The sequence below is a fragment of the Oxyura jamaicensis genome, chromosome 5, assembly GCF_011077185.1.
Source record: "Oxyura jamaicensis isolate SHBP4307 breed ruddy duck chromosome 5, BPBGC_Ojam_1.0, whole genome shotgun sequence".
Classification (NCBI taxonomy): Eukaryota; Metazoa; Chordata; class Aves; order Anseriformes; family Anatidae; genus Oxyura; species Oxyura jamaicensis.
The window spans coordinates 52800173-52827178 of NC_048897.1; the positions used below are offsets into that span (position 1 = coordinate 52800173).

Consider the following 27006-nt stretch of genomic DNA (forward strand, 5'->3'; position numbering starts at 1 on the left):
GGGAGGCTGGGGCCGCAGTGTGGAGACCACGCGCGGAGATTGCACCCGCTGCCTGCCCGGTGGTGAGGGCGGCAAGGGGCACGGCGATGGGGACATGTATGTGGTCGGTCTGCCAAGGGGCCGAACGGGGCCGGGATCGTGGCTGTAAATGGAAATGGTTGGTTTTTGTGGCAGGGGATAAGCCCTGCCACCAGCAGCTCGTGGCATCGTCATTCTGGGTTGGCATTAGCTCTGCTCTCTGGCTTTCTGGGGGTGGCTTCAGGGTTTGATTAGGGCACCGGCGTTTGTCACCTTTACTAACCAGGAGCAGCACGCGGGCAAAGAGAGTGGGTGAAATGCCGGGTCTTTAAAACTTAGCAGAATCATAATTTTGCTCGTCTGCTGCTTAGCGTTTGTTAGTTCATTCGGCAGCAGGGCTGTAACAGGAGCTCAGCTTCCTTCTGTTGATCCACGCTCTGAAAAGTATTAAAACTGGGAGCGTCATGTTTCAGAAATAAAGATAATCGCGCAGCCAGGAGACATCCTTGGGAAAAATGCTAAAGCCGAGCTGTAATTTGTACACGGGGTGTTGGGAGCAACGTTGCTGCATGCACGTGTGTACAACACGTAAAGCAGCGTCACGTGCTGCAGGTTGGGCTGGGCTCACAGGAGGATGCAAGTAAGGGTTCTGCTGGTACCTAAACTCTGCTCCAGGCCCTGGTCCCGCTGACAGCCACCGGGTTTCAGGGCTGACTTAGAAAAGAAGCAGTACCGGCCCCACCCCTTCTCCTGCTTAACTTTAATGGATTAATTAAGGCACCTCATTTGCATAACGAGCGTGATAATACATTTAGAAAGACATCTAATAAAAAGAACAATAACGGAGAGCTCTTTCGGAAACCGAAACAAAAATAGCCCAAGTGCAAACGAGCTCGTGAAGGCTTCGCCCAGGGGATCGCCGGGTGTTAATAAAACCCTGGCAACCTCCTCGGGCGTCCGCGTGTGCTGGGGAGGCAGAGGCCGTGCGTGGTGAGGGTGCTCAGCCCCCACCCGCAGCTCCTGGCCAGGCCTCTGCTTCGTGGGGAGGGTGCTGGGTCCGGCCAGGTGCCGGCGGTGCTCACCTGCTTTCTCTCTCTGGCTCTTGCAGCCCCCCCCACCGTGCGCATCGTGCACTCGGGCCTGGCGTGCAACATCGAGGAGGAGCGCTACTCGGAGCGGGTCTACACCATCCGCGAGGGCGAGACGCTGGAGCTGACCTGCCTGGTCACCGGCCATCCTCGGCCACAGGTGAGCCCCCGCCGCCGGTCCCTGCCTGTCCCGGAGCCTGCCCGGGCTGCCTCACCCGCTGCTCGCTGCTGGGCTGGAGCAGGGCTCGTCCGGGCTGTGGGTTGGGCGTCGGGGGGCTGCACAAGGAGCATCAACGGCTAAAAAGGTTACGGCTTTTGTTCTTGTATTGTTATCTGGGAACGTGTTAAACCCAGCAAGCTGATGTTGTGACGTGGGGTCCTGGTGAGCGCTTGATACTCGTAGAGGTTGTGGAAGGAAAGGGAATACGAACACGGGGGCAGGCACAACTGAGCGTAGACGGTGTGTGCCAGAGCGAATGGCTGGGGCCCAGGGGGACCTTGCCGTGCCTGCATCGTGGCCATCGTCAGAACCGCGGCACTTTTCCTGCAGAAAATGGAGGTTAATCAGAAAGCAACTACCATTTCCCAGGCCTCACTCTGTTTTATAGCATCAAATTCAAAGCTAGAGAGTCTGGTCAGCCTGTGGCACAGCTGCCTGGTGTCCCTCCCCCCGATCACCACCCCCTTTTGCCCTTGTGGGCACCTTGTGGGGTTATTTTACATGAGGACCCTGTGCAAATGTAATGCTTAATTCACCCCCACTGTGAGTTTCCATTTCCATCTTTTCCTTCGCTCTGTTCCATGAACCAAGCCTGCTCTCTGCTCCCTTTGCTGCTGTGCCTTCTCGTTTCGTTCTGAGAGCTGAGGGCGCACTGGAATTGGCTGGGATGGCCAAGTTTCACGGTGCACGTTGTTGTATGAGATTTTGAGTGCTCGAATGCCTTGCAAGGGTTTTCCGTGTGCAGTGGCAAATTAAGCATCTCTGTTGCAACCCAAAGGACGGGGATATTGAGCCCCAGCAGCTGGGAAGTGCTGTTAGTCCGGGGGGAGCTGGGGAAGGGGAATCCTCTGGAGACGAGCGATGTTGCTCCAGGAAGGAGGGATGTGCTGATCCTCTGCCATGTGCTCCACAGCCGTTTCCAATTTAATGGGAAGATTTAAAAATAAAAGAGGAGGATCTCCGTCACCGCAGCCGATAGCAGTGCTTGCAGAAGCAGGGTGGGAGCACTTTCTTACAAAACAAAAGTTTTTTACAGAACTTTTTTCCAGCATCTCACTCCTTTAACAGCCCCACTGCCTTGAGGGGGTGGTTATGGTTAGGGAGTGAGGGGCTGCTCGGTGTGGGAGGATGGGATCTGCTGGGCTGCTCCAGCCCCTCTGAAACATTTGGCTCTCAGTGCCTGCGAGTTTTGCTGGGTTCCTTCACCCTGCCCAAACTTCTCTTATCTGGCCTTACTTAACTTCTTTTTCAGATGTGAAGCAGGTGCTTTGCCATGGAGATAATAGCACACTTAGGTGCAGGCAGAAAAGACCAGAATAAAGGCAGATTGATATTTCAAGTGTGCTTCCCTGGAGAACGTTCCTTTTGCAGAGCATCTCCCCCAGCACGGCTCCCAGAGCCGTGGTGCGGCGCCTCGCCGAGCGGCAGACACCGACGGCCCCTCTCCACCCTGCAGGCCACAGGCGGCTTCAAAGCGAGCGGGGCCCTTATCTGTCGGTAACTGCTTTGGACCAGCCATGAAAGGTGCTGGCTTAAGCACTAACAAAGCTTATGATGCTGCTGCATCAAAACAAAAAAGGCAAAAAGCTGTACAACCAAAGCTTCTTATCAAGAAAGCAACCACACGGCTGCTTTTTCATAAAATCTCTATTTTCTCATCTGGGATTCAGGGTAGAAAATTGATTTCTCTTCATTTTACCTGTTTATAGATTTTCTGTGTCATCCAGCACCTCAGCCGGCTCTCTTGTGCTCGCTTTCGTGTTAGAGCTCTCTAAGACTTGCAATATTTTTTTTCAGATTAATTGCCTGAGAGCAGGGGGATGGTTTTGGTAGTCTCCGATGGGTGATTCCGCAGCAAAATACGGGAGGCTTGGCAGGGCTGCGTCTGAACATTAGCCTTTTTATCACCTTCCTATTAAATTTCCATTCAATTTTAGTGCTCCAGAAAGTAACAACAACAACCAAAAAGGCTGAGACGCTATTGTTTCTTTGCGTTGCTGTGTTTAAACTTTGGCACGCACCTTTATGGGAGCCGGAGCCCCGTGGATTCCCTCGGACTCCTTTTCCCATAAAATCCGCCTGCTCTGAAACAAGCCCGTGATGAATCTCCCCAACGTTTGTGTTGCTTTTGTCAATGGGGCTACTGGGGAAACGCACCGATCACGTTCAGGCAGGAGATGGGGATGGATGTAAAATCAGCAGGCTGGAGCTCGCTGTTTCCAGCCGCCATAAAGCTACTCTTACCTGTCGATAATTACTCTTGGGTATTTTAAATACAGCCAGCGTAAGGTATTTTGTTATACTGCTTGTTGGATACGTCCTGCTTTACGGGCCTGGATCTTCGGGGGAGCTCCGCAGCATCTCCTTTGTGACCGAGAGGCAGCGGCCGGCTGGGAGGGGTGGTGCAGCATTTACTGCCAAGCACTCCTCTTTTCTTTGAGCCCGGGTCCGGGCAACTTGACAAGGTGTTGTTTGATTATAGTTTGTAGAAGTTATTTTCAAAATGAGAAGTTGTGTTTTTATTTCATCAGACCGTAGAAATGAGATGATAAACCAGGTAATGGTGCGTCTATTTTCAGAATGCTCTTCAACTTGCATGGGTTTTCAAACTTTCAATTATTATTGGCAAACACAGAAACTCATTTGTTTTAAATGCTGTTGGTAAGCAACCGTGTGCCAGGCACAGTAAATAAGGATTTTAAAAGTTATAAAGGAGCCTGAAGCAATCCTCAGTGCCCCAGCAGGCTCCTTAGCCCAGCCTTGTCTTTTGGGCCCAGGGTGGGAGCACGGAGCTGCTCCACACGCCCTTGGATCAGAGGATGCTTCTCGTCACTGTCAGAGAAGGGGAGCAAAAGGCAGATGCTTCTCAGGGAAAATCTGGGCTGAGAAGGGAAGTGTGCTGAAGCGAGAAGCTCTCAGTTGCTTTCAGCTGGTCCCCACCAGCAGCAGATGCAGTGATGCTGCACAGGATCGCTGCTAGAGGAGACGTGGCAGCACAAACACAGCAAGGGAAGCTGAGCTGGGTAACGTGGTGCTGCAAGAGGAGGCTGGGAGGAAGACCAGAATTATCCAAAGGTGCTTGAAAGCTCAGCTGCCTCGTGGACTTGGCTCCTCATTGCTGGGGGCGTCTGCCCGGCAGCTGTGCCCGTGCCATCAGGGCTTGGCCTTGCACATGCTCATGGGCCTGCAAGGCAAAAACCGTCTGGTATGGAGAAAGGAGGAGAGAAAGCAAGGGAAGGTGCATGAGGTGAGATGGTCGGTTCATGGAGGAAGGCTTGTGTCCATCCTTGGGCAGAGAAAGCCAGGCGTTGATGGAAGGAGAAGACAGAGGAGGAAGCTGAGGGGAGGGGAGACACCCCCTGGGTCACCCCAAGGGGTTACTACTGGTGGAGAGGTCTTGTCTGAGGTTCCTTCAGGACCATTCCTGCATATGTGCACCGTGTGCAGTACCACTGCTAGTGCTGCCTCAAAGTCATCGCTTTTACCTGATCGGTTGGACTGATTAATTGCCATCACCTGCTTTGCTCTTTTCCACCACATACTTAACAAAAGACATTTTTTTCTTGTTATTGGAGCCAATTAGCGTTATTCACCTTCTTTCCCGATCCTGAGCTCGCAGTAGGTCTCCACAACTGCTGAGAGGCAGATTAAAAGCCAAGTGTCTAATGGTTAGTAGAGGAAAACACGTGAACTTTTCTGCTCTGGGGCCCTTACGGCCTCAGCCAGATGGCAGGCAGGCAAGCGCCAGTCCTGGCGATGGGCTGGAGAAGACGCCAGCACTACTGGGTGGATCTTCGCAAGAAGCCGAGCTTGGAAGAGGTTCAGCAGGACCCAGCCGAGCTCTCTGCCTGGCTGTAGAGGACATGGGGCCTTCTCGTCTGATGTTTGTCTTCTCATTGCCTTCCTCTTGGCCTGAAAGGAGCATGGTGACTGTGTGGTTCAGAGAGGGGCCTCTAGGTGAACTTCTGACCGCTGCTGCCAATTGCTGGGAGCAGAGGTGGTCCTCGGGGTGTCTGCAAAGGCTGTGTGCTCGGCCATCCCCAGGGCGGGGTGTTCTCCACACCCCCCACTGTCCCATGGACCACCCCCAGGACCCCAGACCTTGCTGATGCTGGGGGACTGCTGTTACCAGCACAGTGCCCGTCTGGTTTTCCTTCCCACCATGTTGCAGGTCCCCTTGGATACAAGAAGAGGGAAGAAGCGTCTCAGGAGGCTGTAGCCGTGGCTGTCGTCTGTTTTGCAAGGTGGCCGCTGACCATCCAAGTCATCCAGGGGCTGGGAGGAGCAGCTGTATTTCTCTCCTTCGTGTCAGTGCTTTACTGGAATGTGCATTTACTCCTTTTGTCTTTCCAGGTGTTGCTTTTACCTTTCCAACTAACTGATGCCACTCCATAGCAGGCTGACAGCTTGCGTGCGCCTCTGGCAGCGATGTGCCCCACGCTGGGGGGCAGTGCCGCTGCCCTGGGGGCTGCACCCCGCATGGCCGTGCCTGCTGCACCTGCCCAGTGAGCACAGAACCCACACAAAGGTTTCTGAGGACCTTTTTGGAAGACCTTTTGAGAATACGCCTTCAGTTTACCCTGGTTTTCCACCCGCAGCATCCTCCAGGCAGGTAGTTACAGGCAGGTGGAGATTCGGAGACGTGCACAGTGCTGGAGGCACTGCGGGAAGCGGTTCTGTGATTTGCTTACATTTCTTTAGGGCTCATCGCTATCAACGAGCCCGCTGGAGAGAACAGAGGGCTGCAGTCAGCACTGCAGAGGGAGGGAATTACAGACGCTCGTGCACAGTGGTTCCCCCAAACACCTCCCAGCTCCTGCTCACCCCGACAGCTCGGAGCACCCCAGCACTCAGTGCGTGCCCACTGGTTGTGCCGTGACTGCACGGCGTTTGGGACGTTGCTGCTAGTCACAGTCCGCAGCATTCTTATACACGGCGCTCATTACTTGATCTATTAAACGCACCATTAGTTGCCATAGAAACTAATTTTTCTTGATTAAGTTTTTAAAATGCCAGCAGCCACGCTCAGGTGAGGCTAATGGTGGGTGGGCAAAGGCAGCTCTTTTGTCATCAATTACTGGGTAGAACCCAGAGCTGGCTGGTTTTTTTTATTATTATTATTATTTATTTTTTTTAACAGAATTCTGCAATTCCCTTCCTGTCTGGGGAGTGGGGCACTGTAATGCCACGGCGTGCCTTGCTGGGGCTGTTCGTGTGTGCTGCAAGGCGAGGAGCCGCGGTTGAGCCCCCCGGCCCCATCCTTTCAGATGCCAGCCTAGGAACCGAGCGCTGCGCGGTGCTGGCCTGCCAGCTCTGCAGAGACACCTGAGGCTGTGCTAAGGGTGCTACCCCTGTGATGCAGGTAGAACACTGGGTGGTTTATCCCCCTGATAGCTGACATTTTATTTACACCGGCGGGGCTTTCCCGTACTGCTGCCCTACAGCTGAGCACAGGTACGTGGAGGGATGTGCCTTAGGCTCACCCTGCCCAGCGCCCCGTGGCTGGCGCAGCCCATGCAGGGGGGCAGCGACTGTGCCTGTCCCAGGGCGAGGAGGGGAACAGGGACTGGAAGGAAGCAGCATCTTCTGAAGGAGCAGGGGCTCCTTCTGCAGAGACCCGGCCTCCAGGAAGAGCAGTAGTGGCAGCCGGGGGACGTTCTCAGATCATGTGCGGGGTGTGGGTCCCTCGGGGTGAAGCCACCTCAGGGCTGGCGGGCCGTGCAGGGCCGGCCGGTCTCGCACCCGCGCCGTCGCAGCCGTTTTCCACGGTGTGGGGGTGAGGGGGTTTGTGCTGCACGTTTGTACTGCAGGCGAAGAAATCGATTGATTTTAATTATCCAGCGCTGTGTGGTACAGTGGGGTTTCAATGAGCAAACCTGTTGCTGCAAGAAGCAATAGGCAATGATATTTCGGGGTAGGGGATGTTCTATTTCTTTTCCCTCTCAAGCAAGGGGTAGGGATAAGCCAAACCTTGTGTTCATTCTGCCATCCTCCAAGGACCAAATATTTTCCTTGCAGGTTATAAGTCATTCCTTGTATATGTTTGATTCCCAAACCTGCTATTGCTGCCAAAAAATGGCCTTTCAGCTGGCCCCAGCATCTGTGCAGAGGTTCCCTGCCCCCTTCACGCAGAGCAGCGCTGTCGGCGTGCCGGGCGCTCAGTTCGGGATGCGCTGGGGTACACGAGCAACCCTCTAAAACGCCAAGGGGCTCCTGCTGGTTTGCCCTCCGATGCATTCCCGCTGTGGGGACGCTGTGTTTGCTGGCCTAAATGTTTGTTCCTCCTGTCAGAGCGGGGGAATGCTGTGGTGAGCACCGAACGCCTGTGCGGTGCTGCACGGAGGTGTGGACTCGGGTGCAGCACTTCAGGAAGAAGACATGGAATCGTAGCATCAGTGGTTTTCCAATGGCATGGAAATCTTAATCACGTTTCTTTTAGTGCTGAAGAATGATAGAAATGCATGCCCTTCGCTGCTAAACGTGAGCTTTATTGAGTCAAACGTTTAGGAAGGGGTTTTCGGCATAAAATGCAGGCTAATTTAGTCATGAGTCAGGCTGGGTTTTGTCAGGTGTTCGCTGAACATTTGTAAAGTCTTTCCGTGAACTGAGGAGTGGTGCATGAAATCATCATCAATTTCCCTAACAAGAGTGTGATTACTCTAATAATGATATGCAGAAGGCAATGGGAAAGCAGCTGTTCAGGGGAAGGAACCCCCTCCCCACAAATTGCTTTCTTTGGCCACATCAGCAGTTAGTTAATAAGAATTCCTGCCAATTAAAACAGAAAATGTAGTATCCACTCTGCCTCAAAGGAGCCTTTCATGTTTCACTTCCAGCTGATCAAAGCGAACATCACATGTTTTCCTTTTTTTGTTGTTTGTTTGTTTGCTTTCTGAAATGCTGCTCTTTACATTTTAATGGATGGAGAACCAGAAAATGTTAATTCCTTCTTTGCGCGTGCTCATGAGGTGAAGGTAGGATCCTGCTCTGAAACGCTAGAGGAGGCTGCACTCACCGCCCTCAGTAATTACCGTGTCATGCCTTTTAAATAATGAAGGTGTTCCTGCGAAGCGCCCCAGTTGCGTGCCTGCTGACGGAGCTGCCTGGCTGCTCGGCAGGCACAGTGTGCCTGGCGGAGCCGGGAGAAGGCGGCAGCAGCGCCGCGCTCACCGACCTCCCGTGGGCAGCGGGAGTTTCAAAAGTTGCCTTTGCTGGCTGCTAAACTTCATTTTTGATGCCTTTGTCTCAGTGCTAAATCTTGCAAAGCCTCAGCTGTGGGAGGAAAGCCTTTCTTGAAGGTGGCTGGGAAACCCTGGGGAGGGAGCAGGCAAGGCGAAGTGAAAGGAGGGAGGGTCAGAGGTGCTGAGACCCAGCCATTTCTGCTGACAGGGGCACAACGGGGAAGGGTTGGCCTTCCTAAAAAGCAAGCCAGGAGAGAAAACAAACCGCTTTCTCCAAATTGTGCTTTGGACCCGAAGCCTTTGCCTGGTGACAATCTAATACTGAAACCTCAGTTAAGTCATTGATTCCCGCTGGTGCCTGCGAACAGGAGGGTCATACAGAAAAGGGTGGGTGCAGTAACGTGGGAGCTGTGCAGCCTCTTCTCCACCGTGCCAAGGGCTGCGGAAGCGTTCGGCGGTGGTGAGAAGGGCACAGCACCCTCACTGCCCCCGCGCACCCAGGCTTGGAACCCCTGGGCTCGGTGTGCGGCAGTGCCTGCAGGAGGCACGTGGCCTTCCCTGAGGGGCTGCGCTGCGCGCTCGTCCTCAGAATACAACAATTGTCCCCTCTCTGGGAGTCCAGGAGCCTTCCCAGCTTCGTGGCAGGCCATCCTTCTGAGCAGGCTTTCAACTTTTAAATGGAGCTGCTTTTTTTGTTTTGTCTCGAGCTGGCTTTCCCCTGGAATGGAGCCTCCCTTGCTGCGGGCCTTGGCACCAGGAGGACCACCTGCTTCCACACACAATTCTGCCAAACCTCCGACATCGGCGCTTTCTGCTGGTGGGTTGTTAAAGTGCTTATTCACTTGGGTCTTGGGGCAGGGTCTTTGTTTTGAGAAAAATACGACTCTTCTTCTTCCCTGTGTCTACAGAAACGTTTGCCAAGTGTCGGCCTATTCTTTTTTTTGTTCCCACGAATTCACATCCAGACCTGAGGGCTTATTGTTCATTATTTTTTCTATTTGCTTCATCGTTTACTGTGGCTAGTAATTATTAAAATGTAATCCTTTCTCCAATGACATCAATTTGCTGTGGTAAATCAGTCGTATGCCGCCAACAGCACGTAGCCCCACTGAATATTTTGTGAATATGCCACAGGAAGAAACGTGTTTTAAAGCCGTTCAGCCTATCGTCTCCATGAAGCTGGATTAAAAGATGTGCGGTTTGCAAGCTGATGAAGAAATTAAACTCCTTGGTGGTTTTATTCTGAACAATCTGAGCGTTTGTGTCTTGCAGATTCTCCTGGTTCCAGGAGGCTGCTGTCTCTTGACAAGAAATATGTTTGCAGGTTTCTAAAAAGGGCCTGGAACTGGTGGAGGAAAGAGGTCACTTTAAATCAAGATAAATGCAGCATCAGGGCAAGTGAAGTATAAATTTCAGTCACTCTCTCTTAGATGAGAATATTGAGCTTACGGCTGCTAAAGCACCAGCAATCACTGAAATGAGACTATCAGAGAATCACGCAGAGTTGGAAATGATATCCAGGTTGGTGATTTTTACCGTACCAGCTTCGTACTGACCCTTGTGGAAGCTTAAAAGCTGCCAAAAATCCCCTACAGAAAGTTTCTGAAGAACACAGAGCACGGATCTCCCATCATCAGAACGAGAAGAGCAAAATTTGCCGGCTTACTGAAATACGAATGTTTCTCCTCTAAACGGATCGCCTCTTTCTTCTCTCCTCTCCTTGGGTCTTCCCCCCCCAGACTGCTCCGCAGCCTTTGCTTTCTGGCTGTCCACCCTCAGCTTTTGTTTTCCTTTTTCTAAACGACTCTCAGCCAAAGGTAGGAAGTTGGCTGAAAGGCTGGACAACACAAATCGCCTTGGGAAGCTGCAGAAGCTGCTATTTTTCCATGGCTGTTGAGCATCCTGGTTTCATTGTCAAAAAGGAGGCAGGTGGTTTTGGAATAAGGTCTGTTTCTGTGAGGTCTAGCTCACTGATCAGTGGAGAAAGAATCTGTTTGTCGAGCAAGGAGAGAATGTAGTAACCCGGGGAGTCTGGCAGAGTGCGCAGGTCTGCTGTGGCTGAAGCAGCAGCACCTTCTGGTAGCTGGTCTGGGGAAAGATAACTCCTAAAGAAACACTTGGCCGGGATTTTTCTGGAGCGGAGGGGGAAATCATTCCCGTTCCTTTGGATACTGTACAAGATGTGTTCTGCATCTGGGAATAAAACCTGGGAGCGGCGAGCTCCTCCAGGTATTTTCTCCCGTAGCAGCCAGAAGTGTTCATGGTTGGAGACCGTGTTGGTTTTGCTACCCATCTGAGCTCTTTCCCAGTAATGCGATATGTTCGATCCAAAAGCACCGACACGTCCTGCTGCCTCCGAGGAGGCTGGTGTGACCCCCAGCTCACGCTGGTGCCTTCTCTGCTCGACTCCAGCGTTTGGCTCCAGAGGCAATGCCCTCCGGGGGGACCCTGCTGGAAGACCAGCCTGTGCTCCTGTGCCTGGCGGTTCAGTCCCTCAGCATTCGAAGCTCAGTTCGTCCTCAGAGCCTTTTCCTTATGTCCCTCTAAGCAGAGTGCCTGCGTCTGGGTGCTCTGCGCAGTGCCAGCGACCCTACTGGGGGGAGACCCAGGCGCCCTGTGCCAAAGGATGCTCTGTAATCGTGGGCTGCTCCTCAGAGGAGCTGAGGAGCTGTTGTGTGAGCTGTTGTTGGGCTTCGTGCCCCCTGCCCAGCCTTTGCTGTCAGCTTAGGCACATGCTTTTTTGGGGGGTTTGTTGTTGTTTTTAAGAGACTCTTTTGTACCGTAATAAAGAAAAGAAATCTAAACCTGAAGAAGAGAAGCTGAACTTCAAATAAGCTTAACTATTTAATCTGTGTGCAAACGTTTGCCTTTCCAGCCAGAAGCAGTTACAAGAAGACTCAGCTGACACTGCCCTAATTCATTTGGTATTCGCCAGGTACCAGGGCTCGTAGTGTACCGCGGGGGGCAGGATTACTAACCATGGGAGAGCCTTTCAGGTGCACGCATGAGACTGTTCCTTGAAGCACCGTGGAGCTCTCTGAATGGGAGGTGCCTGCAGCATTAATAACACCAAAATTTGGCGTGGTAGCAGGAAGGAGCTGCCATGGGGTATTGCCAGTTGACATGCCGGCGCCTTTCAAGTGCTAATTTAGATACATAAAATGTATGGGAATGGGAGAAGGGTGAAGGAATGGCCTGTGAGGAAATGGGGGAGCGGAGGGGCAGGCACTGAGCTCTGCTCTCTGGGGACAGTGACAGGACCCGAGGGGACGGCATGGAGCTGGGACAGGGGAGGGTCAGGCTGGGGTTAGGGAAAGGTTCTGCACCCAGAGGTGGTCGGGGGCTGGAACAGTGCTCTCAGACACAGGGTCTGATTTTTGGGTGGTGCTTTGTGGAGCTGGACTTGGATGATCCTTGTGGGTCCCTTCCACCTTGGATATTCTGTGATTCTATGATTGTCTTTGAGGTGGCTCAAAAGCACACAGAGCTTTAAAATTTCTTTTGGGGATGCAAAAGCCATCCCCCGAGACAAACAGGAACAACTTGTGTGTGTTTTGCTCTGTGCTGCCTCCAGTGCAGGCTGCCTTTGTTCTGCGGAACAGCAAGTTCATAATTAGGCACCAAAAAAAGTGTTTCCCAGATTCTTCTTGTTAGCGTCTGTATGGCAGAAGTTCTGCTGCGCTGGGTGACTGCTCCTTCTTTCTGAGTGAGTTGACTCTTTCTACCTCTGCTTGGAAAGTATAACCTTGGTGTAGTCTTGATAGGTCCCTGTAAATAATTACAGCAGCGTTGCAGGCTGAGTCCTCTTACTCTGGCAGATTTCGGGATCCAGGAGATAAAAATAACAAGTGAGGTTTTTTTTTCTCCCTGTATGTCTATCAATCAAAATGATAAAGATATTTATGACTTGCACGTTTTAATGGTGTAATTAGATATAATTACATGTTCAAATGATTACACATATGAACACTAATTACATAATTGAAGACAATTATGCTAACTAGGTAAATACATAATTAACTAAAAATCTCTTGTAAAATCAAGGAAATTTGCACGCCATCCAAAGAAAGTAAAGTCACAATAAAAAAATAAATAATAACCCTTCCAGGCTGACAACCCCCAGAGCCAGCCAGCCGCCTACAGTCCGGGGAGGCTTTGCCACGTAACTTGGGGTCGATGGCAGCTTAGTTCAGCTGCCTCTTCTGTTCTGTTGTTTCTTCGTGAAAATATGATGAAAATCAAATCAACCCCAAAAGCTGGGCTATAATTGTTGCAGTTCTCTTGGTCTCTGGCAATGATTTTCTGAGCCCTTAGGGTAGATTTTGGTGATTTATTGGGGATGTGGGCTTTTTGGGGAGGAAATGTTTTATGTTCATAATTGAGGTGTCTTAATATAGAAGGAAGGGAAAGCTCAGAGCTAATTGAGCTCAAAGCTTCTATCTTAATGCCGCAGTACAACTTCAATAGACCAAGGACCACGTGCTCATGGTGGCAGCAGAGCCCTGCTGGGGCTGCTGGGTGGGCTCACTGCGCCATCCCCGCCAGCCCCAAGGCACCAGCTCACCCTGCATGCCCTTTCCAGCTGTAAAAGTTCGTTAGGGCCTGAGCAATAAACATGTAGCAGGATGTCCAGAGCCTCAGGGAACTCCCCAGTGCAGAAGAGCTTTTGGGAATGGATCATGTCTGTACTGGGAAAGGTTGAATAAACGGCTGTAGCATCTCTTCCTTGTGCTATCAACTTTTCCAGTTTTAAATACTGACTGGTTTGGTGGTATCTTCCCTTTGGAAATCTCTGCTCATTGTTGCTTGATATTGGGGTGTTCTCCTTAGCTTTTGCTCTACAAATCTGCTCCCCTAACCCTGTCCTTTTATTCCTCGTTGCAAGCTGAACTAGGTTCTTTTTTCAATTACTGTCTGTTTGCAGATCTGTTGGTGTATGTGGGAACTGTTCCCAGATCCCTTTCCTTGGCACTTGTGGGAGTCATTTAAAGGTATGCCAAGAAAACTCAACTAGACATGAATGACGCTATTTGTGATTACTGGATTTTTGATCCATTTCCTTCTTGGTGGGTTCAGATTAGAAAATAAGCCATAATCTCAGAGTCAGTAGGATTCAAGCACGTGCTCAGCTTCATTTCCCCGAGCAAAGGTCTTGCAGGATCCTTATCAGCTGTTCCAGGTGCAGGACTGCAGAGACTCAGTCCTTCCCTAATGTTGTTTAACAAACCTTTTTGAGACTTTCACTGGCTGAAGGAGACTTCGCCACTTCCTCATCCTATGAGACAAACAAAAGATACGTACACAGAAATGACATTGGAACAGGCATTTTCTGGTGTCTGTCAGTGGTGCTTTCAAACCGAAACCCGGGAACTTCCACGCTGGCTGAGCTGTCCCTTGTCCTCTCCCTGTCCAGCACCAAGGGTCTACGGGCAGGATGTGTTCAGTCTTCCAGCCCCTGGCAGTCTGATGGTTTGGGATTTCCTGATCAAAAGGTTGCAACCGATGACTGTCTTAACTAGGCATGGACAGGTGTAATTTCTGTGAATGAATATCCTCTCTTCTTGAATCACTTCAGACCCCTGGCCTTCCAGCTGTCATGATGGTTAGGAATTTGTGACTGCTAGCCATGCGCCAAAACGATAAGTTGGATGTGGAAAGAAAAATGTGTTCTTAAAACAAAAGAAAACAACAACAAAAACTTGTTTGATAATTTCAGTCATTGCCTCCGATTTTTACGTTAGGAGAAATCGTGGGCTTGATGCAGTATCTGTGGCTTGTGCTCAACATCTGCTGATCTTTTCTGCTCTTAAACCCTGTTGATAGCAGTTCATACTAAGCCGTCTGCTCTGCTGAGCTGCCAGCTCTCTCTTTTCAAGATTTCTTCTATTTTCCCTTCTCTCCCACCTTTCAAACAAAATAAAATGTCATTTCCTTGCTTTGTCATCACAGCTAACACAAGTCAAAGCTCAGGATCTCACACTCAGTCTTAGCTCGATGAGTTTTCCAGGTGTCATTCGGCATGCGTGAGCGCTGGTTCCTGTGAAAAGAAAATGCGTTACGGCTAGTGTTACTGGATCCCAGAGATTGTGGCTTAATTCAAGAAGCTGTCGGGAAATGAGGTGGGTGTTCATGTTTAATCTCAGAAGGATGCCATGCAGGCAGTGCTGTAGGAAACGCTGGTAAGGTCCAACTTGGCTGTAAAATTAGAACCTGCATCAGCTTTTGGTATTTAGACGGGATTTTCCTCAGAGTCTCTTCACGCACCAAGGCTACGTATCGGTGGTGTCTGAAACACGGCATGACTTCCCTGGATTACGATTTATGAAGTTTTTAAAATGGGAACTAGTTCAAGTAAACAGACTGATATTGCATCGCAGGAAATCAATAACCTCGGTGCTATTTGCAGAAGACAGTGTAGTGGAAAAAGAGCCATTTAGGCCTGGTGGTTTATGATGTTCATTTAAGTGGATTTAATTTGCTCAAGCAGAGGTGGGCCAAAACCGTGCCCGGGTTGGCACAGCGGTGGCAGGGGGCACTCCTGGCCCTGCAGACCCGAGCTGGGCTGGCGGAGGGGTGGCAGCGCCGGGGGAACTGAGCACCCAGGACGCCGTGTGCTGGAGCCCCTGGAGGCAAAGGCATGCTCTGGCTACAAGGCTGGCCGGCTGCTTCGCACGCAGCAGGAAACGAGTGAGTTTTTCTTTCCCGTTGGCTCAGTCGTGCTGGAAGTATGTCGGTCTGTCTCGTGGCATTCTCCATCTGCACAGAAATAGCGTTCGATTGCAATTCTATTTTCGCCATGCGTGCAGCCGTGCTGGCGTCAGTAGCTGCTGCTTTTGTTTTCTTATTTGCATATATATTAATTTGTGACACTTGTCAGTCAGTTCCAAGGCTGCACGTCTGCCCAAAAATATCTCCCCTGATCATTGGCGCAGGCAGCAGTCAAGATCTGTATTACTGAAAGATGAGAAGAGAAACATTTCCTTCTGCCTTTATGGGTTTACTTGTTGTAAGTCTGACAGCATCTGGGCTGTGCGCTGTGAAGCTGGCTCTCCGGGACACTTGGGTTTCTCCCTGGGGTCCTGCAGGGAAGTAAAATGGACAGAGCTCAAGAGAAGAAGTGTAATGGTAATACCTGAAAGGGTGGTTAAAAAAAGGGCGGGGGGAAAGCATCAATTTAAAAATGCCTGGATTTTCAGATGCCTTTGTCATTTGAAATGCAATCCTATTATGAAGACTGACTTTAAAGTAGAAAAGCCCTGTTTAGTAGACAGTTTTCCCTTTTTCTGTTTAGACTCCAGTCTCCTGAGTTGATGACAAACAAGTTTTTATGCCTTTTTGCTCTCGAGGGAGACAAGCAGTTCTGGGAACAGAGGGGCTGGTGGCTTTTGACTTCCCACCACTTCTTGTGTCCCCAGATCTCCGTCCTCCACTAACACCCCCCACATCTCTGACCCCCTCTGGGCAGCAGGGGCTGTGGGACGTGTCACTTTGGGGCTGGCCTTGTGCCCAGGCTCCCTTGGGTGAAGCCCCTCACTGGGCTCCAAAAGATCCTGCTGGGGAGAATAGCAGCCACCTAGCACTTAAGACTCTTTGCTTAAAAAACTGGGCTAGAAGAAGTTGTTCAGGGTAAGGTTAGGTTCCCATGGCTGTGGATGCTGTGAGGATGGTGCACCAATTCCCATTGTGGCAGCTGAGCAGAAGTGCTGGAGGTCCTGCAGCAGGTGAAGTGGCTGGCGTGGGGTCCACAGAGATGGTTCCTGCCAGAGAACGGAGTTCACATCCCTGTGCTGAGACCCCAGCACTCCTGGAATGGTCCTTGGGCACTGCTGACTTTGAGTGAAGCAGCTTGGATAAAACATCCCTTGCATAATCACCTTAGGTTGGATGTGGGGGAATCCTGCCTAATGCCATTACTGTCAGTTTGACTTGGCCTCAAATGGTAAAAACTGATCTGGGGTCAAAGTTCAGTCCCTCGCTTATGTTCTCAAGATGTTGATTGCTTTTCCCTGACTTTTGACTTGATATTTAAAATGTCTGAGCTGACGTGACACACACTCTGGAGCACATTTCTGTGACTTTAATTGGTAACATGCCTTTGCTCTACAGAGCCCTTGCCCGTTCTTCAACGCCTTCCTGGTGGTCTGACCCTCAGAGTGGGGCCCTCACCTTAAGCTGTATTCTGAGGGCAATGGCAGCAGTTCCAGGTAAAAATAACATAAACTCCTCATCCATCTGATTATTTCCTGTTTTGTAGCATCAGATATCTCTCAGCTTTGCTGTCCAGCAGTTGCGAGCAGTGGTGGAGCTGCCGTGGGGCAGGTGGCTGGTGGAGGTCCCTGCTCCCTGCCCTCACGGACCCGGCTTCTTTCTCTGCAGCTCATCCAGGGACTGATCTCCAGACCGCCTGCCCTCTGCCCACAGCCTGCTTTGGTAGCTCCTGTGAGTTCGCATACACCAGACTTTGGTTCTGAAAACCAAGTTTTGTTTGAAAACAAAGTCTGTGCCTAACTAAAAGTTGCAAAGTGTCTTGTATTTATTTGCCTTCGAACCTTTGGGGAAGCACAGTGAATGCATTTCCATGCATTTTAAGTTATGAGGCTGTATTTATGGCTCTGGGTATTTAACACAGTATACCAGCGTTGGAAGGCCAGCATAAAAATTAACAACTGAGAATTCAAATGGGGCCGTCTGCCTCGTTCTGCCCTTAGATTATGTTCTTTATTATGCAGGTGAAGTTATATTTCATTTTGAAGCAAGTTAATGCTGCTGAATAAAAATCGTGAGAGAATAATAAAAAACATATCATTCACACATGTTTGGATCTTTTCATGAAACCCATTGAATAATTCATTTGATGGACAGTGAATAATTTCTCATCAGGAATGCCTAACCGTGCAAGGCCCTTGTATGTCCTGCAACTGTTGACAATTTTAAGACGGTACCGACCTCAGTGGAAACAAGGCTCTGTGAAATTGATTGCACTCAGCCCTTCTCAGTTAATGCTAAAGGTGCTCTGTTGCCATGCAGGTTGGAAAAAGCTCCCTCTTTCAGTGAGATATTTATAGTAAAATGTACATTGATTATTTGGTATGAAAGTGCAAATTCTTGAAGCAGTGAAAGCTCTTAAAATCCTAAGGAAAAACATTATAGTCAAAGTAGGATAAATGGCTGCAATTAATAATTTACGAGGTTACTCAAAGATCTTCTGAAAAAGTATATCTAGATGTCTCCCCAGACACTACCTTTTCACAAAGAAACCCAGACTGTTATAGGATCTTATCTCAAGCAAGATCTTGCTTTAGATCTTGCTTGATCTAAGCAGCATCTTATGCTTATTCCATCTTGTAGCATTGGAATACCTGTGTAAAAAATGTAGTTTTGTTGAAAAATGTAGTTTCTTTGAGTTTCTCTTTCCTTACTCCTCTGTGCAGGACTGGAGTGCCCTGTCTGTGCTATAGCACATCGCTGCTGCCCGGTGGTTGTCTGGGGTGGGCCCTGCTCCTCGGTTCATGGACACTGAGCCTGCCTTTGCAGGATTTGTGGTGAATCCCTTCCAGCCCTGAGGGGAAACGCACAGAAAGTGTAACAGTGCGATCTTCTGTACCAGAACCTGGCTTTGTTGCCAGCTCTGGGCTTTTATTCCTTCACGTCTGGGAGCTTCCTATTAGTGCTAACAGCAATTAGAAATTAATCCAGACTGCTCAGGAGGTGTTATCCCATCGTTACACATATGATTGCTCTCTGTCCTCAGACTTAGCAGCAGCATTCCAGCCTGATGTTTCCTTCAGTGGCTGCCTGAGGCCTGTTGGCACCCTGCTGCACCACAGGTGGGCGGCTCGGCCTGCGGGGCCGGGGGGCGGTGGCGGTGTTAAACCATTAAACCACATTTCTCTGTGCGATGAGCTGAGTTTCTGTGCTGCTGGGGGAGATGCATTGTGTTCCGTGTACCTGTGAGATGAATCATTTGTGTGTGCAGGAGGTCAGTTCATACAAAACTCCGAGTTATACTGCCAGGCCCTGGAAACTCCTGGGTAAGTTGGCTTTAGGTATAAAATAGGAAATATCTGTCCTGCAGAAATGCAGGAAGTTCGGAGGCAAAGGGGTAGTTAGCCTACCTACATATAGTTTTTCTTACATAATCAGATTTCAAGGTGTCTTAAGTTGTTCTTGACTCCTTGAGTGCTGCAGGTTACCATTTTAACGTCAGAAGCAGTCCTCAGTGCAGCCTCTGGCCCCAGCACTGCCATGAGTGCCATGGTTTGGGCTAAAGTAAACTATGGAAAAAGCAGGGAAATTCTTCTTGCAGGACCTGGTTGCTTGTAATTTCATGGGTTTTTGGCACTTATGTTCTCTGCAATTAAAAACCTCAATTTTTCCTGTGTTAGAAAATACTAGGAACTTATTTTTCCTTGTGTTATAGCAATCGAGCTGGAAAACAATTTCTTCTGTGATCTCTGGCACTGAATCAGAATTGGTCATGTGCTGCATGTTAACAGTTGTCATAGATGTTTTAGATGAGAAAAAAATCATGCTTCTTCATGTCAACCCAAGGAGGCATTAGTATGTATGCAAATATGAGCACCCAGGTTCTCCCCTGGAAGTCACTGGTCACGTACGTGTTTCCTGTGGGCAGTGCTCAGCTTTCTCTCTGGTGTTGCTGTGACATTTGGGCAGTCCTGGTGCTTGATTTCCCCAGGTGACTGCATCTCAGCTTCTGCAGATTTGAAGAACTACAGCTGGAAATCAAAGGCTCTTCAGCCCCGTGTTTGGTTCCTCACTGCTTTCTGGCCCTGACCAAGGCAGGGGTTGTTTCTAGCAGGAAGGACGCGTGCTTGGGATCGGCTGTCTTGCCACTCTTCATATGCCGTGTAAGAAGTTTTGGACAATCAGCAGTGCTTTTACCTGAAGCCATTTTCATACTTGCTATTTCAGACACTGCCATACGAAAGAAGTTTTCATAGCACTGTAGCATACTGCTAGCCCATAGCAAAGTCTGTTCTGGTAAAGTCAGATGGCTTGTACCCTCTGTCTCACTGGGCATGCTCCATCGTGCTGCCCCTGTTTTACTAAAAATCTAAACTCAACACCCCCCACCCATGTTATTTATCCATATGTGTCACTAATCACATAATTTTAGGGATGCAGATGTTTGCCTTTCACCCGTGGTGAGGATGAGCTGATCGGTGCTGTATCTCCTGCCTTGTGGGTGTGGTGCAGGGACAGCCGTGGGTTGCTTTAGGTGACCAGGGGCAAGACATAAGGGAGCCCTGGGAGGTACAGATGGGGTCTGACTGTCCCCATTAATTGTCCTTGCAGAAGTGTTTCCCTGGACACAAATAGGACAGCACCCATACAAACCAGGTGCTGTTGGAGCAGCCTGGTGATTGATGGCCGTCATGCCAAGGACTTTGAGCAGTTCTGTGCAGAAACCGTGGAGCTGAACAAGTCAGAAGTAATCAAGCCTTTTGATGCCGAGCAAATTGCTCCTCCACTCTACACTGGCATAAACGTATAAATGCATAAACTAGACTCGCCTGCACGCAACCACCAGTAATCAGTACAGCCAGCTATTTAAGGCACAGGGCAGAGAGGAGGAAAAAAACCCACCTGTTTCTCATGATTATCAAGAATCCGACTCTGAGGAGTTAGAAGAAATATATTGGAAAGCAAAGACCCTCCAGTTCTGCATCTTGTTTCTCACTGATAACAGTTTCTAGTCCTGTCCAAGGTAATCCAACTCTCAGGAGCCAGACTTGATGATCTTTGTGGGTCCTTTTCAAATTGGGGTAATCTGTGATTCTAAATCACTCTTGGCTGTAAAACCTGTGCCGTGTAAGTGTGGTACAAACCCCATCCCTGCTGCTCCCACGGTGGTGGCCGACATCTGCCTTGCAGTCATTTGGTTCTGCAACAGAAAGGAATAAAGGGCAGTTTGGGTTAAAGCATGTTCCCTGTGCAGTGGGCTCATATCTCCACTGTGCAGATGGAAGAAGGTCGGGGAGTTTCATACACTGAAATCTGCTTCAGACAATTCCTTTTAATTAAAGGTGCAGAAGTCACTTTCTCCTTCCCAGCCTAAAAAAGGCCGTCACATAATGTCCTCTCTGTTTATTGTGAAGGTGTGTGCTTCTTGCTTCCAGTAGCTGCTGCCCCAACCATTGCTTTCCTGATAACAAGATTAATCTAGTGGCAAGACAAGCTGAAGGGATATTTTTTGTTCTTCTGGGGTTATTTTTAAGATGGCTTTTTCCAAAAGCTCAGATATCTTTGGGCATGAAGAAATGTTGCACACATCCAAGTGAAGTTGTGCAAAGAGCTCTCTTACAGCTGTTGGCATACAAAGGAGGACTTTAATCTCAGGCAGGGATTTGGGGATTTTAGCAGTGATCAGGAGATTCTCCTCATCCTTGTTTTCTCAGCGATGTCAGCGGGCAGTGGCTGCAATCAATGGCAGCGCAGTGCAGTACGAGCCCCCAGCCCTGGCACTAGGTATATTTTAAGACGTGCATTTACTCACCCTTCCTGTGTTAGACATCAGGGTTGCAATATACGAAAAAGACTGTTAAGACTTTGTTTTCCATCAGCTGTTTCCAAGGAAGAATGAAGAGATGCCTTGCTAAATCTATTGAAAATATTGAATGGTGGCTCAAAAAGCAACCTCTGGTACTGCTAAAGCATCTCTGATTAAAACAATGCTACCTTTGGGGAAGGGCGGTGTTGGAGCAGGTGCCTGCTGTGCATTGTGGCCTGGAAATCTCTCTTCTTTTAGGGTTACTTGTTGTAATATGTGTGTGTATATATAAAGGATGATTCCTTTGCACTTGATTCTGCAGCAGCACTGGCTGCTCCTCCCTTCACTCCCTGTGTCTAGCTGATGAAGGCAGTCACTCAGTATGTTCCAATCCAAACCCTAAAAAGACAGATTTTTTAGGAAATTGATGCTTGAATGCCTTGATTTTATTGTTGATTTTCTTTCTCTCTCTCTTTTTTTTTTTTAAACCAAGAAAAATATTTTTTTTCAGAGTAAATAATTTAAAGGATATTTTATTGTTTATTAATTAATACTTATTATTTTAAATATATATACAATAATACATATAAATACTCTCTTGACAAAGACCATATTTAAAACAAGTGTTTCATTTTTTTAATGTCAAGTATGTTTTTCTTATCTGCTGCTTTCTTTTGGGGCAGGAGTAGTTGGTGGAAGCTGAGAAAAGTCAAGCACAATACTATTGAAGCTTTTCAAATCTGCATTTTTAGTCGAAAAATGGGAAGTCTGTGATTCCTATTCAAGTTGCAGAAAGGCTCAATGAGAACATGGAAGCCGTAGGGTGAAATATGGCTGAGTGTCCCAGGGCATCTGCTTAAGCCAGTAAAATATCGTCAAAGCTAGTGATGGTTCAGAGAACTTACGGGCATGTACAAATCAGACAAGTACATAGGTCACTGTATGACTAGATGGGTCATAACTTTGTCATTTTTTAAAGACTGAAGAATTTTTAACTGAATTGCTCATAAATAGTCTTTGACTTACGCCTGTTTTACAAGAAAAGAGAAAAGGAAGGAGGGATTTTTTAAAGACCGGGATCATATGGCAGAGTAATGACAGCGGGTGGGTGGGATTTCCAAATCTGCAATAGCACCAGCGAGAGTAACAGTGAATACTTGGGAAACTGCATCCTCAGAAGCGAGTATCTGTGTGATGGATTATCATGTGTTAGCCATATTAGTTATTTGCTTATGCCAGGAAGTGGTAGATGCAGCTTTTCAATTAAAAGTTTGCATTGTGAGTAGAAATGGCTTTGACTTCTTGGTGAAACAGCAGTTATTGCCTTCCCGCATGATGCACACTTGGAGTAGACACACAGAGCGTGCAGGGTTACTTCTGTACTGGAGACTGGGGGGTTCTGAGCAGAGGAGTAGATTATGATAACACTGATAACATAAATCTGGATGAGCAACTGTTTTGTGCCAACCAGTGTGAAAGTATTGCATCTCAACTATGTAGACATTCACTTAATCTACTGCCTTTGAAAATATCTTTTTAATTTATTATTTATTTTAGGATAACATAGAGGCTTTCTCAATCCTCTGCCATAAAGAAGCACGGATGCTTGTTTGGGATTTGAGGCCAATACCTGCCATAGGATGTCCTATGAGCCCAGGGTCCCCCTTTGCCACCTCTCCCAGTGCTGAAACGGGAATGGCAGCGCTGTGGCAGCAGTTGCCGTGAAGGTCATTGTGGTAGGTAGTGCTGAGGGCCTGCCCACCAGGTGCTCAGTCTCTAGGGATGGATTAGATAGATGGTCTCAGTCTCCTAAATTCACTAGAGGCCAGCCCAAAGCCTGGACTGGAAGCTGCGGTGGGTGAAACCAATGCAGACCTCTCCGAAAAAAGGTCTCGAGGCTCAGCCATCCGGCATTCCTGTGCTCGGCTGTTTGATTAATGCATTAGCATAGTGTCTGAGCATCGTCTTCGGAGTTCATTCAGTAAGTTACAATGTGGTATTGATCAGCGTGTTTTCATGTGGCTGTGGAGTGAAATCTAAGGTAAATAATGAACTGAGAGAAATCAGACCAGTGACATTTCCGGGGAATATCTTTTAGGAGAAAATCGAGTCAACTATTCTTTTCATTCTTCAGGCATCTCTACATATACTGTAAAACTATTTACTTAGTTATAAGTGCTCTTCCCGCCACTGAAACATACGTGTATTTGTATTTTTAAAGCTGAAAAGTCTACTTCTGTTTACAGCCAAACATGTTCCTCTTAAAATGCTTTCTGAAAAGGAGAAGATAACTGCATCAATGTTAAAACCTGGGGGTGTTGAAGGCTTTTGTATTTATAAAATGATGAAAGTGATAAATGCTTCTATATATATTTAATAAATATATAATAAACTTTATCAGTTACATGGATGCTGATAATACGACTTATTTAAATTACATAGTCTTTGACAGGACAAGCTGCGTTACACTCTTTGAAACTTGGTGTGTGACGGGAATGGGAGGAAGAGAGAAGTCTTGCCATTACTTTTTTTTCCAGCTAAGAATCAAATGGAGGTGTTTTTATAATTCCGATTACGTACAGGATTTACATATAGGAAAATAGAGCATGCAGGAGACTCAGTAAGCAACTTAAATATTGTTTTAAGATACGTGAGCATTTGAAAAATATATGATGAAATTGTACTCGGCAGCTCATGAAAACTGTTTGTTCCAAAATTATTCTGCAGCACATTTGTATGGATTATTTAAAAAGCCCAAGAGCCAAGAGTTTATAATAGAAGTACAGACAGATTGGGACTGGTAAATATAGCAGTGCTAATAGCGTCTCCCTCACATGCAGGCTGAGCGTTGTAATGTGGAGTTGGGCATATTTGCTTTATCCCAGAGCAGCAAAACCATGTGAGAGTTATACAGGTCACCTGCAAGAGGGCAAAGCCACTCAGGCTTATGAATTTAACGAGTCAGAAAGAGATGGGAACATTTTGGAATTAGTTTTTGCTGTAATTTCAGCCTCTGAAGCTCACACCTGCCTTAATTTCAAGGGGAGAAGAATTTACGTAGGCTATGGCTGGTCATGATTTTTTTTCATTTTGATGCCTTTTGTAGAAGACTTCTCCTGTCCAGGAGAAGTTTCCAATGAGAGGAAGGCTGACCCCATCCTCTTCGTGCTCCTGTGCAGGTTACCGGGGTCCTGGCCTCATTCCTGGGCCAGCTCTGGCTATGGTGCAACTCGAATGCCTGTGCACCCTGAGGGAATGCCCTCCCTCCAGCCAAGGCAACCCTGGCCAGCGTCAGACACCTTGGGGCCACCTTGGTATCCACCATGGGTCACCCAACTTCCTGCACACTTGAGGGCTGGAGGCACAGTGTGTCCAGCTTGGGTGCTGCCGAGGCTGCAGTGCCTTGTACAGACTGGGCTAGTGTCAGCTCCAGGTGGCTTGGTAGGCAGCCTGCCTAGCAGAACCCATCAGACCAGCATGTAAATGTTTCTTGTATGATCATCTGATCATCTCTGGGCAATCTTTGGGGACCACAGGTTGGGAACTAATAGCCAAATGTTTATCTTGTCTTGTGTCATTCTCATTTTTATGAATGACTGTAGAAGATTTGGCCTTCATCCTGGAACAGAATTAGCAGATGGGGGTGAGAAGAGACAGCTCTGAGAAGCTTCAGATGAGACATTAATTCATATTTATGCAAATATCCCATTTGTGGCCTCTATACACTGGAAAAAACTACTGCTTAAAGCATGGGTTCTGGTCTGGAATCAAATGTTGTTTGTGTGACCTGATGGAGCAGGAGGTACCTGGGGTCTCTTTAGAGGTCTGGTGCCCTGCACACGATAGCTGACTGCGCTGAGAGCTACAGGCAGGGGCTCAGCTCATCCAGCCCGGGTGCTGGCAGTGTCCATATCCACCTAGCTGTCACCTCCCATCAGGTCAGTAAGCCTAACAAACGTAGCTGAAGGTGAGAATCATTTGACAAAATGTGGGTACCACAGCAGCGCACAACCTAAATAAAGAGAGGTCTTTCCAATGAAGCCTTAAATTTGTTCCTGTGTATAAATGATCTGCCAGTGCTGATGGTTCCCACACACTAATGTGGGTGTCTGTAACTTTACTTGCCATCTTCCTTTAATATATATATTTTTTTCTACTTCAATAGCTTTTTCCTATGACTCTTGACCCAGGCTTTTCTTCTGTTCTAATTCCTTTGAAAAGGCTCCCTTCAGCAGCAGCAGGGTGGTGGCGGTCTGAGCCTCAGAGCGAGGTAGAGGAGGAAGAATTCACCTTATTGCAGGGAGTTTCACCTGGGGCCTGTTTTCTGGTTAACATGACAAGTCGCTGATGTCTAATTTTCACGGAGGGTTTGCATTCCCACTGGACATAAAACGCAAAAGGCTTTCCGTGGCTGCTGGCCAGCCCACATCACTGCTGGAAGCGGGGCGTTTAGCAGGCTGGGTGGTGACAGTGGGTATTATATTAGACCCGTTGCCTGGAGATTTCTTTACAACCAGGCGTGTCCCTTGCAACTTTCTGGCATGGTTGAGTTTTGCTTTTTCACTCAGTGGGCTGTGCAGCTTTTACTGAGTCAGTGCCAGAGGGTCTTTGTGTTTCACTGCGGGACCTGAGCCTCTTGTGCACGGCTGGGTTCGGAAGGCAGCTGTGGTCGTAGTGGTATGGGCACTTTGATGGCTCTGACATTGAAAAGCTTTCTTTAAAAAGTCTTCACATTTCAAGAAATAATTTTCAGAGTAAAAGAATTTGTAATTGCTGTAAAAGACATTTAAGAAAACTTGAAGAAATAGGTGTTTATCGTTTGTGGTCTCAAGCGACTGCTTCAGATTGGATTTTTATGGTTGCCAAGATAACCCATCAGCTGTTTCAAAGGTACTTTCCAGTGTGCCCTCATCTTTCATGAATATGATTTCAGAAAAAACTATTTGTGTTCAGTGCAAGAGTACAGCAGGCTTTTTTGGTGAGCTCTGTTTGTTAACGGGGAATTTTTCTGCAGCCGTTCCGGCTGTGTCACCGAGGGTGCCTTGAGTTGTTCTCCACATCGCTGCTAGTGGCATTTACTTTGTGTGGTGTTTCCATCAAAAGTAATCAACTATTTCTAAGACAGGGTGATAAAGACAAGATTACAGTCTCAGGGCTCTCGGATGAAGTGTTTGATTGTAAGTGTGAGCTGTTCAGTTCTCCAGAGAGGTTCCCCAGGACCTCCAAGGTAAAGCCCTGGCTGCTGTGCGCACGGTTCCCAGGCCAGCGGTGAGATCTAGACTCTGCTCTTTTTTCCAAATTGCAGACTTCAAGTAACAATCTTTTTTGGTGCTTGCTCAGATCAGGTGGACCAAAACAGCAGGAAGTGCCTCTGACAGATTTCAAGACTCAAGTGTCTTCAATGAAACCCTGAGGATAGCCAACATCCAGCGACACCAAGGAGGCCGCTACTACTGCAAGGCCGAGAACGGCTTGGGCTCGCCAGCCATAAAGTCCATACGCGTGGACGTGTACTGTAAGTAAACCACTTGGGACCTTCTTACCATGCTCTCTTAGAAAGAAATGACTTGTTTTTCTGAAGTCTGGTCTAGAAACCAGAGTCCTTTAGTGCAATTTCTGCAGCTTTTATGGTCAGAAGTCTTGTGGCTGCTCCCACTGACGTCAGATGGGGCTGCTCTTGTGCAGACACATCTTAAATAAATAAATCACAATACTATGGCAAGAAAGAGGAAGCTGAGGTCCAACTGCGTCTGCCTCTGTATCAGAGGAAGATTTGCCAGCAGCATGCATGGGGTGAAGATCTAGCACATACTACAGCCCTTAATCTCATGCATGTTGGCTGCCCTTGCTGTCAAAACTGGTAAGAGAGCAAATAGAGATGCTTTTTTTTGTTGCTTTGCTTTAATTGGTCACTAGGGCTGATAGAAAAAGAGGAAACAAATGAAGACTTCATGCTGCAATGAATGTATCCCATGTGCTTGTACAAAA

At 48.3% G+C, this 27006-nt stretch overlaps 1 protein-coding gene across 1 annotated transcript in view; it reads left to right on the forward strand.

The window, feature by feature from the left end:
* MDGA2 (MAM domain containing glycosylphosphatidylinositol anchor 2) overlaps positions 1–27006 on the forward strand; it is a 320012-nt gene that overhangs the window by 101061 nt on the left and 191945 nt on the right. The window contains exons 2-3 of the mRNA XM_035327104.1: positions 1127–1266; positions 26359–26533. Of these exons, the coding sequence (XP_035182995.1) occupies positions 1127–1266; positions 26359–26533 (315 nt within the window). The remainder of the gene's footprint in view (positions 1–1126; positions 1267–26358; positions 26534–27006) is intronic.